The 18,160-nt window shown below is 45.6% G+C and overlaps 1 protein-coding gene across 2 annotated transcripts in view; it reads right to left on the bottom strand.

The window, feature by feature from the left end:
• Positions 1–3,744: 3,744 nt before the first annotated feature.
• The window catches only part of LOC139060245 (sequestosome-1-like), a 56,659-nt gene continuing 42,243 nt past the window's right edge, over positions 3,745–18,160 (bottom strand). For both annotated transcript variants that reach the window (XM_070539320.1, XM_070539321.1), the window contains 3 exons: positions 15,943–16,220; positions 12,669–12,816; positions 3,745–5,036 (listed from right to left, as the gene is read on the bottom strand). In XM_070539320.1, the coding sequence (XP_070395421.1) occupies positions 4,906–5,036; positions 12,669–12,816; positions 15,943–16,220 (557 nt within the window). In that variant the 3' untranslated portion in view covers positions 3,745–4,905. The remainder of the gene's footprint in view (positions 5,037–12,668; positions 12,817–15,942; positions 16,221–18,160) is intronic.

Here is an 18,160-nt window from a genome sequence, read left to right as displayed (position 1 = left end):
AAGGTCAGATTTTTTTTCTTCCGAAATAAAGTGCTCTTGTCATCGCGCTGTCTTTTTCTTTTTTTAGGCGCCTTGGAGGCACAGATCGGTAAGTTCCCGTTAGTCACGAAATCGGGAACTGCCTTGAGATGTGTGGAGTTGTTATAGAAGCTTTTGACATGCATATTTTATATTTCGGATTATCGATATATCGAACCATTTCGCGATCCCCTTCGAGTTCGATATATCTGGGATAGACCGTATATATATTATAAAGGAGATTTATTGAAGTTCGTAGCGACCGCCAGTTCTAGGATGCACCGAGCACAGTCCCTTAGCTCGAGCCACTGCGCTCAAGTTCATTATCTTCCTTACAATACATATATAGTGAAGATGAAGTGAACTTGGCTTCGAGCGCTTGAACTGCAGGCGCGGGGAAAGGGAAGACAACAGAACAGATGGCCCAGTGAACGGGTGTTGTCTCTGTTCTCTCCTTTATAATGGCGCAGTGTACAACGAACCTGCCTTAGGAGGAAGCTTTAGCTTGGGTGCTCCTATCTAAATACATATGTAAAAGGAGAATTCGTTTTTCTCGGCAACCACTGCAAATTTGATGAGCTTTGTTGCATTTCAAAGAAAAACTTATAATCTAGTGACTGTTGGTCTCGAATTTTTTATTTAGGTCATGAAATTTAAAATTGCCAAAAATTAAAATTTTCATAAAACAAAATTATGAAGTTTAGAACTCTAACTCAGCAACAGAAAATTATGTGAATTGCATTAATAGCACATCTAAAGCGGACAAAATGGACATGTTACACATGAAGTTGAAAAATTTAGTAATATTGTAACCTGTAATGACCCCAAGAACGGGGTTGACAGTATCAAATAAATAAAATAAATAAATATGAAAATACAGCTTTTGCAGGACTTTTGTAAACGACGAAACGAATTCACTTAAGATATAGCATGACATAGAATTTGTCCACTTTCAATGATCTATTGGACGACGTTTACAGAACCGCAATACTTGTTCTTGATGCAGAGCTATGAATTTGTGAACTTTGTGCTTCTATTTCTTTTTTTTAACTTTAGAATTTTTGAAAATTCTTGCAAAAAATTTCAGGACCTAAATCTAATTATGCTTCCAACAGTCACAAGAATTTAACTTTGTCTCTTAAATGCAATAAATTTCACTAAAATCGGTCCAGAGGTTATCTCAGAAAATGTTTTTGCATTTTACATGCATTTCAATAGGCCGCGTGGGAGTTGGGCACCGAGCTAAAGCTTCCTCTTAAGGGGTTCCTGCCTTCAATGTGTCCTCGCAGTTCTTCGGCGTGCCAGGTCCCTCCTGCCCACTAGTGCCGTACATGCTTCCTTGATTATGGAGCCGGCCACCCTACCACCGTCGCAATAACCCACTTCACCCTGTGGGGATGGTGTCCAAGCCTCCTCGGCGGCTCTAGGCCAGGACTTTACCGATGATCTCATCCAAGCCATCGCCAAGTTGAGACAACAGCCTGAGGTTACGACAACCGCCTTCACATCCGTAAGTGGTCGTGCCACCCTGCTTGGGAACGCCGTCCATGCTTCCCTTGGCAAGAATATCATCTCAAGCACTACATTGACCTCCAAGCCACAAAGGTATGCAGTGGATGCTTCTTTACCAGCAGCCATGGCTATCACAATGACTGCACTGTCCGTGGACATCGGCCTTGGTTCCTCAGGCATCTGGACAGGCAGCCTGGAGGAGATGAGGCGCTGCAACTTCCAGCAGCCGGCTTTCGTAGAAATACCGATGTTTCACTGGCCAAGGCATGGAACAGCTACAAAGGTGTCAAGCAGCAGTCCTGGCCTGAATGGAGCGCAGCTCTGATAGCTGCTTTCGACCGGCTTCCTTATGCCTGCGACGAGCCCGCACTACTCAGCGACAGAAGCTTGTGATACACCATCTTCACAAAACAGTCGTGCCCAGGAACACCTTGACAGAGAGGCCTGCAGGCTGCTCCGCCACAGACACCAGCTCACCGGCCATCGCCGTTGGCTCCACTCCAGATGGTGGCAAGCACATGGCAACCACCAGCGGGCGGCGCATCACAAACCAGCACAGTCGGCTCCATTCGGGCTTGTTGAAAATGCCCGACGAAGCACCGCTCCACTGTGACCTCCCTCCAGGCAGCCTCCAGGCTCAGGATTTCTGAAAGCTTTGTTCAATCCAGAATGATGACCACCGGAAACGATGTTCGAGATCACAAGCCCAAGCTGGCTTTACCCGTGGATACTGTGGGCCTGTCAACATTTTTTGAGGTTGCTGCTTCTGACCGCACATTACCTAGTATCCCACCCTCAACCTTGGACAGCTGAACTGCAGGCAAACGGTCGTCGAACTTCAATGATGGAGCACTAACACTCCTGGACCACACCGATATGCCCACAGATACTAAGAAAGAGATACTTTGGGTCCCATCGAATCCACACCTTCGGAATTTACAGCATTCATTGGCCGAATAGGAGACATTCATGCCTCGCCTAGCGCAGTCTCGCTGAAGGGAGCCAGGGAGACCAACACGGCTGACTCCATCATCATCGAAGAACGGGCCGTCTGCAAAAAATGTGCAAGAGGCCTCAAGATGTCCAAGAAACCATCACAAGAGACAGCAAGAGGCATGCAAGCAACCATCGGTTTCCAAGCGGACAACCCTTGTTCCACCTTCACATAAGGACAAATCAGCAGCAGCCGGTATTTCGTAGAGCTCAGTGTATTTGAGCACATCTGTGAGACTTGATCAGTCAGCAGCAACACTGAAAAGACTCACGCGACAGCTGAGCAGAGCAGCTGTTTATTGTACAGAATCCCCTACCATACATGCACATCTGCAACAGGATATTTGTCGGTGAAGCAGGCGACCAGCACACAACAGTTGGTGCTGCCCGTCAGAGAAGCTGATTACTGGATGGCTCACCAACAACGGCCACACTCCCTAGACAAGTTGCATCGATATTAATTTGCGCGATTGCAAGCGCACCGGAAATTTGCAGCGTGGCCGAGTGTGAAGAAGTGAGCTTGGCTTCGGTTGCACGAACTGTGGGCGCAGGGAAAGGGAAGACAACAAGGCAGAGAATAGAACAGCTGGCCCAATGAACGGGTGTTGTCTCTGTTCTCTCCTTTCAACAAACACACACACGTATGCACATACACATACACACGTACCTGCAAAGCGCATAATCGAAGGCATTAGTGAAAAAAGATGACATACATAGCACCTTTTGCAGACAAGGTCATAGCCGAATCCTTAAATTTTATGGTTACTCACAAATTATACCACTGTTACAAATCCCACAAACACACACACAAACACATATTCACCTCATGCTAACATGGCAACGTTATGAACAACACGCTTTCGTGGAATGTGCTGGTGAAATCGAAACCAATACCCCAGGTGAAACAGTCGGACTACTTGGCATAGTAACACGTGCGTAGGCTCTACCGACATAGCCTTGGCCGTGCTGCCACACAAAGTTGACGCCAGGTGTAGACTGATGTAATCACTGCACTTCAACTGTTTCTGTGACAAAATGCGAGACAAATGCACCTCCACATTCAGACATTAAATGTGCCAAATAAGGAAATTGCAGTTTGTGACGTGTTGCAGAGCTATATTGAAGTGCGAGGTCTGTCTAGGCATGGTGGTGTCCCTCACATCGCGCCGAGCGAGAGCTTTGAGTAAATAGGTTTTCTGAATATCACATGCATGCCCACCATTTGAATGGAAAACACTTTTATTTGCACTTAATCATTACATGTGCAGTTCAGAGCAGTCCCTACATAATGACATACTATGCTGCAAGCACTGCTGTAGCAACCTTGCTGATAAAGGCTTGGGAAAGTACTGGCCAAAGTTTCACTACGACTTGAGAGAATCACAGCGAAGTTTATAAAAGACGAAACACCTGTACAGCGCCAAAGAACAAGGACAGGCAAACAAATTAACTGATGATTACGATACTCCTTAATGCGAAATTTGAGCACAGCTCTATATGCGTTTTCATTTTTCAATATATTGGCTGGTGCGGACAGCCTGTCTTGTGTGGCACATTGAGAACGGAACGAAGTGTGGTGCCACGGCCTCGCTTATCTGGAGATCATCTCCTCTGCCTTCCTTCTGACGTCTTTCATTCCCCGCTGTATTCCGCATTCGCTTTCATCTTTTGCTGTGCTCGTTTGCTCAGTTACAAGGGACAACAAAGCGCTTGCCTGCGCTGCCTAAGAGCTACCCGTCTGTTCTTTTTATCTGCCCTAATCCTTCTGCGCTGTGCAGTTATTCATCATGTCTTACAAGCTTCCGTGTTTTTAGGAATGTAAAAGATGCTCTGCAAAAAATAGTTGAAACCAGCACTTAATACTTGGTCACATTGTTGCAAATTACTGCTGTCTACGTAAATAAGTTGTCCAAGGAAAATAAGGATCTGGTCCTCTGATGCTACATGAAGCCAACACTGGTACAGTGCTCACGGAATGAAACGCGACACGAGCATTTAGTAAAACCCTGCATACGTGCAAAGTACACGAGAGCACCATGTCATGTCGCAAGTAATTTGGTCACCAGAGGTGACGAGGACTCCGATGTAAGTGTACGCACCGAAATTACGTCGATGTAGCCGGTGGAAACGAAAGTATGCGCATTACTTAGCCCTCAATTGACGCCTTTCATTCCGTGAGCACTGTACATGTGCTCAGGGTTATCATCAGGCGGTTACATAAGCTACTTTGTTGAACAAACAACACACACATGACTGCTGTAAGAACTTGGGCATAACTGCTGCTCTGCACCAATAATGATCATAATTGTAATAAAATATGCTCGTACATCACACTCCAACCACTCATTGATTCCCTGCAATTTTAGTGAACCAGAGCATGCTTCATTTGGGGGAAGGGTGGAGCGACTCGAGGACTGCTCCAATGTCTCCATGCTTGACTTCGAGCAGCTGACGCAGCCATCCGCCCTCGTTGTTGAATCCCATGGCCAGCATCTGGCCCAAGGCAATGTCCACTGCGGAGGAGTGGATACCATTACAGTTAAATTCCGCAATAACGAAATCGGGGAGGAAAGCAGAAAAATACACTTTCGCAGAACCAAAATTTTATTGGCAAAATTCCTTTAGCAATGCAGTCAAGCAAGGCTCACCAAAGTAGGCTGACACCATGAAGTGTGCTGCATGAGTCGACAATAACTTTCTGGCACACAATCACATTTGCCAGATTTCGCCTAACTGAGCATAGGACATGTCAGCTGCCTATGAACAACAGAATTCCGGACAACGATTTGCCCTACGGTGCTGTATTTTTAGTCATTGCTTTCACGGATACAATCACTTCCGCTGACCGGACAAATTGGCGTCCATGAGCAACAGTGATAATGCGATCACTTTCGCGAGACTTCCGTTCCCATTACTCAACATATGCGTAAGGGTCTGCAGGCAGAAGTGTTGATATGACAGTTCAGGCGTTCCCCAAGGGCTGGTTCTAGGTCCTCTTGTTTTTGATATTTATAAATGATCTTCCAAATAATCTCCTCTACTATACGACTTGTTGCAGATGACTGCATCCTTTATCGAAGAATTGCTTCCAGCAGTGATCAGTCTACACTGCATGATGACTTGCATAAAATTGAGAATTGGTGCACTTTATGGCACATGTCTAAATTTAAACGTTTCTAAATGTAAATTCATGCAGGTTTCTCAGAAAGGGTTAAGGACAAGCAATGCACGTGCACTGCTTGCCATGATAGCCTTCCCAATGTGGGGATGCATACCACTTGCTGCGAGTGCAATTTTAGTCAACACTTGGGCACCTGCGTAGGAGTAAATGAATATATGCACAAAAAGAAGTCATCATCATCAGACTGGTTACGCGCACTCTAGGGCAAAGGCCTCTCCCATACCTTTCCAACAACCCCGGTCATGTACTAATTGTGGTCATGTCGTCCCTGCAAACTTCTTAATCTCATCCGCCCACCTAACTTTCTGCCGCCCCCTGCTACGCTTCCCTTCCCTTGGAATCCAGTCCGTAACACTTAATGACCATCGGTTATCTTTCCTCCTCATTACATGTCCTGCCCATGCCCATTTCTTTTTCTTGATCACAACTAAGATGTCATTAACTCGCGTTTGTTCCCTCACCCAATCTGCTGTTTTCTTATCCCTTAACGTTACACCTATCATTATTCTTTCCATAGCTCGTTGCGTCGTCCTCAATTTGAGTAGAACCCTTTTCGTAAGCCTCCAGGTTTCTGCCCCGTAGGTGAGTACTGGTAAGACACAGCTATTATAGACTTTTCTCTTGAGGGATAATGGCAACCTGCTGTGCATGATCTGAGAATGCCTGCCAAACGCACCCCAGCCCATTCTTATTCTTCTGATTATTTCCGTCTCGTGATCCGGATCCGCCGTCACTACTTGCCCTAAATAGATGTATTCCCTTACCACTTCCAGTGCCTCATTACCTATTGTAAATTGCTGTTCTCTTCCGAGACTGTTAAACATTACTTTAGTTTTCTGCAGATTAATTTTTAGACCTTCTCTTCTACTTTGCCTCTCCAGGTTAGTGAGCATGCATTGCCATTGGTCCCCTGAGTTACTAAGCAAGACAATATCATCAGTGAATCGCAAGTTACTGAGGTATTCTCCATTAACTTTTATCTCCAATTCTTCCCAATCCAGGTCTCTGAATACCTCCTGTAAACACGCTGTGAATAGCATTGGAGAGATCATATCTCCCTGCCTGACGCCTTTCTTTATTGGGATTTTGTTGCTTTCTTTATGAAGGACTACGGTGGCTGTGGAGCCGCTGTAGATATCTTTCAGCATTTTTACATATGGCTCATCTACACCATGATTCCGTAATGCCTCCGTGACTGCTGAGGTTTCGACTGAATCAAACGCTTTTCGTAATCAATGAAAGCTATATATAAGGGTTGGTTATATTACGCACATTTCTCTATCACCTGATTGATAGTGTGAATATGGTCTATTGTTGAGTAGCCTTTACGGAATCCTGCCTGGTCCTTTGCTTGACAGTAGTCTAAGGTGTTCCTGATTCTATTTGCGGTTACCTTAGTAAATAGTTTGTAGGCAACTGACAGTAAGCTGATCAGTCTATAATTTTTCAAGTCTTTGGCGTCCCCTTTCTTATGGATTAGGATTATGTTAGCATTCTTCCAAGATTCCGGTACGCTCGAGGTCATGAGGCATTGCGTATACAGGGTGGCCAGTTTCTCTAGAACAATCTGTCCACCATTCTTCAAAAAATCTGCTGTTACCTGATCCTCCCCAGCTGCCTTCCCCCTTTGCATATCTCCCAAGGCTTTCTTTACTTCTTCCGGCGTTACCTGTGGGATTTCGAATTCCTCTAGACTATTTTCTCTTCCATTATCCTCGTGGGTGCCACTGGTACTGTATAAATCTCTATAGAACTCCTCAGCCACTTGAACTATCTCATCCATATTAGTAATGATATAGCCGGCTTTGTCTCTCAACGCCAACATCTGATTCTTGCCAATTCCTAGTTTCTTCACTGCTTTTAGGCTTGCTCCGTTCCTGAGAGCATGTTCAATTCTATCCATATTATACTTCCTTATGTCAGCTGTCTTATGCTTGTTGATTAACTTCGAAAGTTCTGCCAGTTCTATTCTAGCTGTAGGGTTAGAGGGTTTCATACATTGGCATTTCTTGATCAGATCTTTCGTCTCCTGCGATAGTTTACCGGTATCCTGCCTAACGGAGTTACCACCGACATCCATTGCACACTCCTTAATGATGCCCACAAGATTGTCATTCATTGCTTCAACACTAAGGTCCTCTTCCCGAGTTAAAGCCGAATACCTGTTCTGTACCTTGATCTGGAATTCCTCTTTTTTCCCTCTTACCGCTAACTCATTGATCGGCTTCTTATGTACGAGTTTCTTCCGTTCCTTCCTCAGGTCTAGGCTAATTCGAGTTCTTACCATCCTGTGGTCACTGCAGCGCACCTTGCCAAGCACGTCCACATCTTGTATGATGCCAAGGTTAGCGCAGAGTATGAAGTCTATTTCATTTCTAGTCTCGCCGTTCGGGCTCCTCCACGTCCACTTTCGGCTATCCCGCTTGCGGAAGAAGGTGTTCACTATCCGCATATTATTCTGTTCCGCAAACTCTACTAATAATTCTCCCCTTCTGTGCCTAGTGCCTATGCCGTATTCCCCCACTGCCTTGTCTCCAGCCTGCTTCTTGCCTACCTTGGCATTAAAGTCGCCCATTAGTATAGAGTATTTTGTTTTCACTCTGCCCATCGCCGATTCCACGTCTTCATAGAAGCTTTCGACTTCCTGGTCATCATGACTGGATGTAGGGTCGTAGACCTGTACAACCTTCATTTTGTACCTCATTTTAAGTTTCACAACAAGACCTGCCACCCTCTCGTTAATGCTATAGAATTCCTGTATGTTACCAGCTATATTCTTATTAATCAGGAATCCGACTCCTAGTTCTCGTCTCTCCGCTAAGCCCCGGTAGCACAGGACGTGTCCGCTTTTTAGCACTGTATATGCTTCTTTTGGCCTCCTAACTTCACTGAGCCCTATTATATCCCATTTACTGCCCTTTAATTCCTCCAATAGCAGTGCTAGACACGCCTCACTAGATAACATTCTAGCGTTAAACGTTGCCAGGTTCATATTCCAATGGCGGCCTGTCCGGAAGTCAGATGCCGCCAAAAAAAATAAAAAATACGTGGAGATGCCCTATTGCAGATCTACCAAGGCTCGAAGCAATTCTGATGCCTCAAATGAATCTGAGAAAACAGAGTTCAACTTGGCCGATGAAATTGCAGACATGATATTAATCTACAGCTAGGTTTATTGATGACAATGAAATCAAAAATAGACACCACTGACAGCATCAAACGTACTGTGGATTGCACTAAAAATTCAATGCAGGTGTTGTCAGAATGGTACAATGAAGTCGTTGTTCAAATTAAAAAAAAACAAGATGCCCATATGTCCGATCTGAACAAGCGTGTGGAAAGGCTCAAGGCACAAGCTAAAGCCTGTTTCACATGCAATCGATTTTGGGCTAGAAACGGCGCGGTGCCCGTCGCATGAGCAGGCCTCCTTTCCCAATACCAGTTTTTCGAGCGGTATGCACTGCTGCGATCACAAGTGCAATGTTTGGGAAAATTTGTGAGCAGGGAGAGCAGCAACCAGTGGCGGAGTGCCTTGAGCAGCGACGTTAAGATCACGTGGCATGGGCGTGGCCGACGCCCAGGCGGTGTGGGGAATCGGGGAACTCGCCTGCTCAAGCAAATGGTTCTAGCAGACGACATTTTGTAGCAGACGACGTCCGCTGGCAGTTTGCAATGTCTCGCACGGTTTCCAATCAGCTGTTCATCACTCAAGTTGTGCGGTGTCCACTTGTTTGGGATGCTAAAATGAAGGATTTTCACGACAAAGAGAAGAAACTTTGGGAAAGAACTATGGACTGAAGCTGAAGGTATTCATCGTCGCAAGTGACGCGTACTTCCATGAAAAAAAAAGGTCTGCATCGCTCGAATCAGCCATGTCTGTTGGTGCCTCAGAATTGCCACTTGTTTCCATCTGTCATTTTCAAGTTCCATTCTTTGGAGCCAATTTGTCCCCACGTGCTGTTTTCTTGTTGCCTCTTTTTTTTTTTTTTTTGCCCCGAAGGTGACCACATATGGTTCAGACAGACGTGATGAAACAACAGTCCATACTTTTTGTTTCCAGTGCATGTAGGCATTTCTTTTCCACGCTTCTTTATAACTCTGAGCTAGCATGTACATAGTTTTGTTTGGTCATGTTTCTTCAATTAAAAGGTAAGTACCCCAAGCTCTACAAGGGCTGCCGCCTTTCTGCTTGAATGCCGAGAGGCAAAAATGGACGCGAGCTTCTTTAAAAGCCGTCTATGGGCCTCTTGCAGTGCCTCTTGCATTGCAGAGTGCCATGGTAGTTAGATAATATAAAATGTGCTGTGTCATTTTGTACCATTTCAAGACGGGAAGTGCAATTGATATATTAAAGTCCATGGGCCAGTGGCGGTGCCGCGAAGCTGTCAGAATTAACGGCCGGCGACTCTATGTACAGATGAACCTTATTATAATAAAGTCACATCCAACACAAAAATAGCTTCATAACATCCTACATTCATTATTAACATATACCCATTACACTCTAAAAGTCGTGAGACTATTTCTTTTATTTAACTATTACATCTGTGTTCGTTTTACCGTGGTTTGACCGTACTGGAGAAAATTCCACAGGGTGAACAGCACCGCCTAGCATACTCACACCAGCATCAGCAGTGCATCAGTGGCCAAGTGACGATGTCCCTTGCCAAATTCCAAATTTGGAGCAGTTTAACAAGGAAGAAATAATGCAGCGACCACTGACGATGATTGTCAATGGAAGTGAATAGCCCAAACAAACACTTTGATCAGCATTGGTGGAAACATCCTACTGTGGATCCAAATGGCTTCACAGGAAACAACTGACCAGGCGGTGTAATCAACACTGCCAATATCATCAGTTTCCAGGCCCTAGGTGCATGTTGTTATTTTTCTCTCCACAACAGACCTCTAGCCACATGCTTTGGTTGAACTGGTCATGAGAAAAGTGTAGCCACACCAACAGTGCTTTCTTTCTTCGTTGTACTAATTTCGCTCTGCCAAGGCTTCTGCTGAAAGGACACTAAAAAGCAAAGCTAAGTTAGTTTAATCTGGTGAAATGTTTTTTCAAGAACTGATTTTATACTTATTTGGTGGAATTTTAGGGGCGTGCGACTATCAAAATTTTCTAATACGAATCAAATATCGAATAATGACATGCACATGCATTTATTAGCAAGTTGGTTTATTCTAACATGTTGGAACATTGCAATTGCATTGCAATTAGTAAAAAAGCTTTGGAAAATTGAGTAATTTCCGTTAGTTGTCTGTTCTTGCCAGTTTGTGCCTTATTATACCACATCATTTTCCCAAAAACTCGGAGCCATTTTACCCTGTACCAGCCATCACTTGTCACATTTGCTGTCAAGCAACAAGCTCAGGACTCTGGGTGTAAGCAGCAAAAGAGTGCATCCTCGCTGTTCCCAAACCCTTGCACCCGGCTATTGAAAGGCTCGCTTTCCTGCAAAGCTAGGTTGTGTAGGGTGTTACGTTTCGCCTACGACGCGCGGTAAAGCCAGCGCGGATGCAACGTACGGCGGGGCTTCGTTCAAAGCGGCGGACATTTTGGCCCATTCGGAGCGGCCGCGACGCATTCCCCGCCGAGCGCGTCCCGGCATGTTCAGTGCCACGTGTCTTTGTGTGTGCGTGTGTGTGTGTGTGCCCACGCTTGTCAAAGCGCGGCAGCCGGGGAGAGGAGCTCCCCCAGTGTGAAGCGAGGAGGTCTGACCGGCGCCGGCCCGTCTGATGCGTCACCTCCTTGTTCCAACGTGTCTCTCAGTCCGTCCGTCGCCGCTGTCACGTGGTGTCATCTCGTGACCTTCCCTCTTGCTCTCAACTCCGAGAGTATAAGAGCAGCTGCCCCCGGACGCCAGGAGAGAGGCTCCGATTTCTTCTGTTGAGCAACGTGCTCTCCCGTCTCTCTACTTCGGTCGACCTGACCGCCCGCTCTTTGCGATGCTAGAATAAACAAGTTGTTCTGTTAGCAGTCGCCTCATGCTTTGCTGGGACCTTCGGATGCTTCCAGTGTGCCCCAGGCCACCAGGCCAACGCTACCCTTGGGGCTTGCGACCCATTTGCAACAACGGGCGCCAACGGTCCGGTTGCAACAACGGGTGTCAGCACTGAGGTTCCAACAGCTGGTGGCCGCGCTGAGATTCCAACAGCCGGTGCCATCGGTGCGGTTCAAACAAGGGGCTAAGCTTGTTTTACAGGCGAAATTTCGCCAGCAGCATGAAATTATCACAAAATTCAGCACAATATCAGACACCTTTTCTTAGATTAGATAGAAATAAACACTAAGAACCATGTTTGCTCCCACACAGCCAGCAATATATTTGATTTGTTTCGAATATTCTATTGGATATCTAATTTTCGAATCGAACGCGAATATTGAAAATATACTATTCGACAATATTCAAATTTTTTTTAATATCCGCACACCCCTCAAAATTATCTGTTAGTCATTTATGGAGAAAGGGAAGAGCAAATTTTTCATTGTTGAATTTTGCACCTAACCACAACACTGGTCCATTAGTATGATGTAATGGACCTAAAAAATGTTTTTGCATATTTGGGCCTTTTTCCCAGAAACGTCTCAAAATGCACTGGGTTGAGTCTCCAGATCTTTTAGAAAAGCAATGTAGTCCTTATTTATTGATAAAACTATAAAGCAGTCATGCACTATGCAAATATCATGACATCATGAAGAGCTATCGCGAGAACTTCAAGCCTGTGTTAGACCGCTACTTCAGGTCACTAGCCGAGAAACAGTGCATTCATATCTTTTTCTCATGAATTAACTGGCCCAGCCACTGCTTCAACTAATCAAAGCACGAGACCAAAGATGCAAGAACTGAAATGTTGGCTCAGAAACACTTGTTCATGGGTCAATGGGTTCCCTTGGAAAATCAATGATTGCACCATCTATGAAAGAAAAGATATCACTTGGCTTTGGGCAGGGTCTCACCAGGGTTGTCTCCAGCCTGAGCAGCTGGCAGAATCGGCACAGCTGGTACCACTTCTGGGCTCATGGGATGGGGTAGGCCATTGTCATCACCCACGAGAGAGTCCCGCAGCGCGTTCAACAAAGTCCAGCCAGGGGGCACTTCAACTTCCTGCAACACAGCAGGAACATACCTGGCTCAGTGTAAGTGTTTTACAAAGTTTCGTGAAACAAAAGTTTTAAAATTCAAGGCCGTACCAAAATATTTCGAAAATATTTTGGAGGATGTCACAAGGTTCTGCATGTGCTAATTCTAAATCATAACGAAATTATCGTCTTTTACATGCCACCTTTAATAATCTTACAGAATCTATCTTGCAAACGGAAGAACATTATGCCAACGGGTAATTTTTTGTTTATTCGCTTGGATGATGCCAAGGAGCTTTTGCATGCAGGCGGAAGTGAGTCACTGGTTGTCCGCTTTCAGGCATCAGCCGAGGCAATCATATCAACACTTTCCTCTTTCTATGCTTTCCGGCTTGTTCTCAATATAACATCTCATTTATGTAGGTAGCACGTTTTGAACAGCCGCAAATTGCGATGTTTCTACTTCTGGGATTGCTTGTAACCAGTATGTGTAGGGAATAGTAATGGGTTTAGCCGATATTCTAGCTGACATCAAGAGAAAAATTACGTGGATTCCACACACTGTAGGAATCGAAGTAAGCGAAGCTTTCTGTGCTGTCTGCTTTGACTGACGATAATTAGCGGTAATGTTGACGGCAAATGTTCAGTTTCTTCAATGTTTAGTCCAACACGAGAGTGGCGAGTTGATTTTAAACGTTACCTTGCATGCACCACTGCTGTTTGTCTGCACAGGACACAGAACACACATGGGGAGGCACTTGCTTGAAGCATTGTTGTGCACTGTACTTCATAACCTCCAAGAGGTTTGAGCATATTCATTGCCTCACATGGCACATCGCATCATGGCAGGAGTATTAAACTTGAATTGGATTATCGGGCTGTACGTGCCAAAACCACAATCAGATTATGAGGCACGCCGTAGTGGCAGACTACGGATTAATTTTGACACCGTGATGTTCTGTAACATGTCCCGAAATCTAAGTGCACGTGCGTCCCCTGTTTCACCCCCTTCAAAATGTGGCCACCACGGTCAATGTCAAACCCGTGGCCACATGCAAATTCCATAGCCGCAAAGCTACTGCAGCAGGCACAGGAGTGTTGACCCTACAGTGTGCTTTAATGCAGCTCTGCTTCTGCACACCCAGCGTATGTTGTCTGCTTGACAAATTTGCATGGTGCATTTCAGACAAATAGTGTGAAATAGTCATACCATATCGTGCCTTGAACTTAAATTTATCCCATTTGCCCAGAACCGCTGCCGTGTAAATAAGAATAAGTAACTTTTTAATTACCAAATTGAGGACACAAATTTTGACAGAAAAGTAATAATTGTGTTTTAAAACACACAATTCAGTTGCTGTCCGTGCAAATTTCAGTGTGCTACGACTTGCGTAAATATTTTTTCCGCGTCATAATGGTTTCGCCAGAAATATGAAAATAGCTACACGATTACATGCCCTCGTGCAGTGACACCAGGCTGGTTAGGCCTAGTGGCACGGATTACACCTTTGCCACTTGATCGGCATCGAGCCAACAGCGGTGGCCCGCTTATGTAGTCCACATGTGTGGCCAGCAGGACGGTGCGTGCACACCGTTGCGGGAAGCTTGCCACCAGTGTATTCAATCTTTAAACAGTGCACTTTTGCAAATTCTGCAAGCTGCTGGAAATGCAGTAAAACCTCGTTAATTCGGATTTCATGGGACAAAAAAAAAAAAAATGGCCGGATTCTCGAGGATATCAAGAAAACAATAAACAAATGCTTACTACACCAACACGCTTTTGTTTACTGAATGGATTAGCAAATCCTGTTTCTATTTTGCACAAAAGCAGTGCAGAAGCTGCAGTTCTCGTCATCTCGTGACTGATTAGTGTGGTCGTGCCAGGCATCTTCATCTGACACGCTTTTCCCTACTGCCAAGCTCATCCCAATTATATTTGCACCAATGAACTGGTTGCCAACAGATTGTCCGTCCATCACGATATAGCCAGTGCTGATCATCCTCGGCAGCTTTCCGCTGCGTCAAAATTAAACTACTGTTTGCCATAGCCACTGTGGACGAAACCGCGGCTGCTGCGGTTCTGAAGGCACATGGCCAACGCATGCAAAACTACCATTCGCTGCAACAACTGCGGACAAAACCACAATCGCTATTAACGCGATTATGGATGGCAACTATGCAGCTTTAAAGGCACGCAGTCGGCATGCACACTGAGTTAAAACGAAACTACTGTTTGCTACAACCGCTGCAAATGAAACTGCGGTTGCCATCGAGGCAATCGTGGATGGTGACTCCACAGTTATGAAGGCACGTGACGGCGGTAAACGCAAGAATGCACTCTTTAAAGGCACCAATAGAGACAATGCATTCTGGCATTGCTGTCATTCACGTATGATTTCCGCCAATGGCAATGGCACCGGGCCCGGGAGCATGAATTGTCTGTAATCAACAAAGGTAATGCGCATTTGCCTGCACATTGCACGGTTTGCCTGGAAGGCAGATGCCAGACACTACTGCGCGAGATAAAGATACTTGGCAGGAGTGGTGATACGTTAGCAAGAGAACTTTTGGAGGCATATCACATAAAAGAGAGAGGCACGAGTTGTATTAGTGATACGTTTGTTTTTCTGTTTGAAAACGAGTTGCAACTGTTAAAAACATCACTGTAATCGCTGTAGGCAACACTGATGTACGCATGCACATTTGTTCGTTCTCCCTGCTCTGCTGTAAGAATAAAATCAGTTGAAGTTCAGCGCTCAATCTGTCGTTTCGTACTCTCCCTCCGAAGTCTTTATTTTCCTTTTTTGGCACAATAATGTATTCATTAGATCCCAACCAACTCGCCCAGCAACAAGTTATACTCTACTTGCAGCCAGTGAACAATGAAGTGCCTTTAAGAAAGCCATTTTCGAAGCAACTTTCTTAAAGTTGCTTATATGTTGCTAATTGCTTTGTCATGTCACTATAGAAAAAGGCCAATTTCTAAATAGAAAAATTTGCCACTAAACACACAGCAATATTGCTAAATCTAGCAACAAAATTGCTAAAATGGTAATTTTATTTTTCACCAAGTGAGCAATTCTTGAGACAAATCAGCAGCCTTTTCCACAGAGCCAGCTCCTACGGCATGGTTTTGCTGGGGACTACTCACCACTGCAGGCTCAGAGGCCCTGGGTGTCTCCTGGGTAACAGCTCCCTCGCTGTTGGTCTCAAATGCCTTGAATGGCCCTCCCAGCACAGCAGACGTTGCACTGCTGTTGCCGGCTGCTGTGGCTGCCGCTTGAACAGGCTTTGGCGGCTCTGCAACAGTCGACTCTCCAGCGCTAGGCCCCGCCGAGGTGTCCATGGGTTCTGTGGCACTGTCCTTCTTTGGCTGCTCTGGTGGAGTAGTGTTGCTGGCCATGTCGTTCAGCACATCGACTGTGATCCCTGCAGCAGTTCCGGCACTAGTCAGGTGACTCGCCCATTATTTGAGGAGCAAATACAAGTTCAGGGCCTACCAGCAATACAACTTGCACTTCATAACGCACAAGAGCAGGCACTGTGAGGTCACATTATGGAAAACCACAAAAGGCAAAAACAAAAGTTAATAAATTTGTGTGAAATTTCAATGTTCAAAAATTGCAGCAGAACACACCTCGTAATCACTGTCGACAGTAGTGCATTAGCATTGAATCACTATAGCGACACAACATATTGCCACCGTCGAAACGAGTTATGTATTACACAGCAGTGGGACTCCCTTTTCGCGCTTCCCTGTGTGGCGCACCGATGCGCATAAACTCAGAGATGTGCGTCACATGGTAACCTGCCTCCTCTCTAGCAGTCAGACACACTGCGCCATCTAGTAGCACTGCCGAGAAGCCTGCAAGTGCCCTCCACGACAAAGGTGTGGCTCACCGGTGCCTGCGAACGCCAAGAATTGTTCCCTCATTTGCCACACATTCAGTGACACATTCTCAGTGCCTCAAGTTGGCAAGAGGTTCACTGAAGAGTGGCACATACCCAGTGCATTCATGGTGCAACTCTCCAAAATGTTAGCGCGAAAGGAATTCCTTAAGAAGCAGCAGGTACCCAGTACATTTGTGGCACAGCCAGCTAATGCATCGGGTTGCTGTGCTTGAGGAACCCTCATGACGTGGGTTCTATTCCGCTCGGCATCGTAATATAAGGGATCATTTCTGTGACCCAAGTTGAGCATCAAAGAGGTTCACTGGAGAGGCAACACAGACCAAGTGGCCCATACCCAGTGCTCTAAGTCAGTGTCAAAGAGTTTCTCCGAGCAGCGGTACCTACCCAGTTCCGCACCTTACAGTGACCCATGTAGGCGTGAAAGAGGTTTGTTGACGAGCTGCACGTATGTACACACTGCCACACACTAAGTGACCCAATTTGGTCCGATGGTTGGCCTCAAACTCTGCTACCTCAGCACAGCAGCCTGATGCACTGCCCATTCAACCACAAACTACATAGCGAGCCATGTAGGTGGATAGATAGATAGAAACAAAGGAACAGATAAATACAGTCGGGTAGAACCTAAGAAGGCAGGAGAGGCTCCTTCCAGATGACAAGTGTGGCAGCCGATTGCCTCCACGACTAAATAAATAGTGCCACTGACATGAAATAGCCCAGTTCGAAGCGTAAGCTGCCATGTTCTCTGTCCTCGAGGCCACCGGCCATCCAGCTCATGACATCAGTCTAGAGTGCTCGCCCATTGGTGGAGGCTCGTGTGCATCCGCCTTTGAGGGGCAAATGCCGCTGCCTTCTAAAGTTGTATCCCACTATGGATAGGTGGTAGGTACACAGCCTCTGGAAAGTGCATGAGGTACCCCAAGAATACCAAGGCATTAAACAAAAATACAGGAACTTGTTGCTGGAACTGACCGGTATGCCGTACACACGAAGGGACCGAGCTGAATTTGCAAATGAGACCAGAATTTCTTCATTATACTTTGGCACTAGTAACATCTTGGCGACGGTTAGTTGGATTATCTTTAGAACTATGCTCAAACAGCACGACTGTGTGTCCTCTTCTTTCATTTGCGATATTTCAGCATAGTTCCATACTCTGCATGCTTTTTCTTCACTTTTTCTTTACACACGAGCAACTCTGGTTGAGGAAAAGAATAACAAAATTTCTGGCACTTGATCAGTCCTTTGGCACTAGGACACCCAAGGCCATTTATTAAGAGGAAGCTTTAGCTGGAGCCCAACTCCAACGCTGCCTATTCAAATACATGCAAAACACGGAAATGCTTTTCTGAGATAACCCATGGACCAACCTTAATGAAGTTTGTTGCATCGTTGAGAGACTTAAATTCCAGTGACTGCTGGAAGTTAAATTTTGATTTAGGGCCTCTGTGCTGGTT

The sequence above is a fragment of the Dermacentor albipictus genome, chromosome 5 (genome assembly GCF_038994185.2).
Source record: "Dermacentor albipictus isolate Rhodes 1998 colony chromosome 5, USDA_Dalb.pri_finalv2, whole genome shotgun sequence".
In the NCBI taxonomy this organism is placed as follows: Eukaryota; Metazoa; Arthropoda; class Arachnida; order Ixodida; family Ixodidae; genus Dermacentor; species Dermacentor albipictus.
Note: the sequence above shows the minus strand (reverse complement) of the source record. Positions and strands in the feature narration are given on the sequence as shown.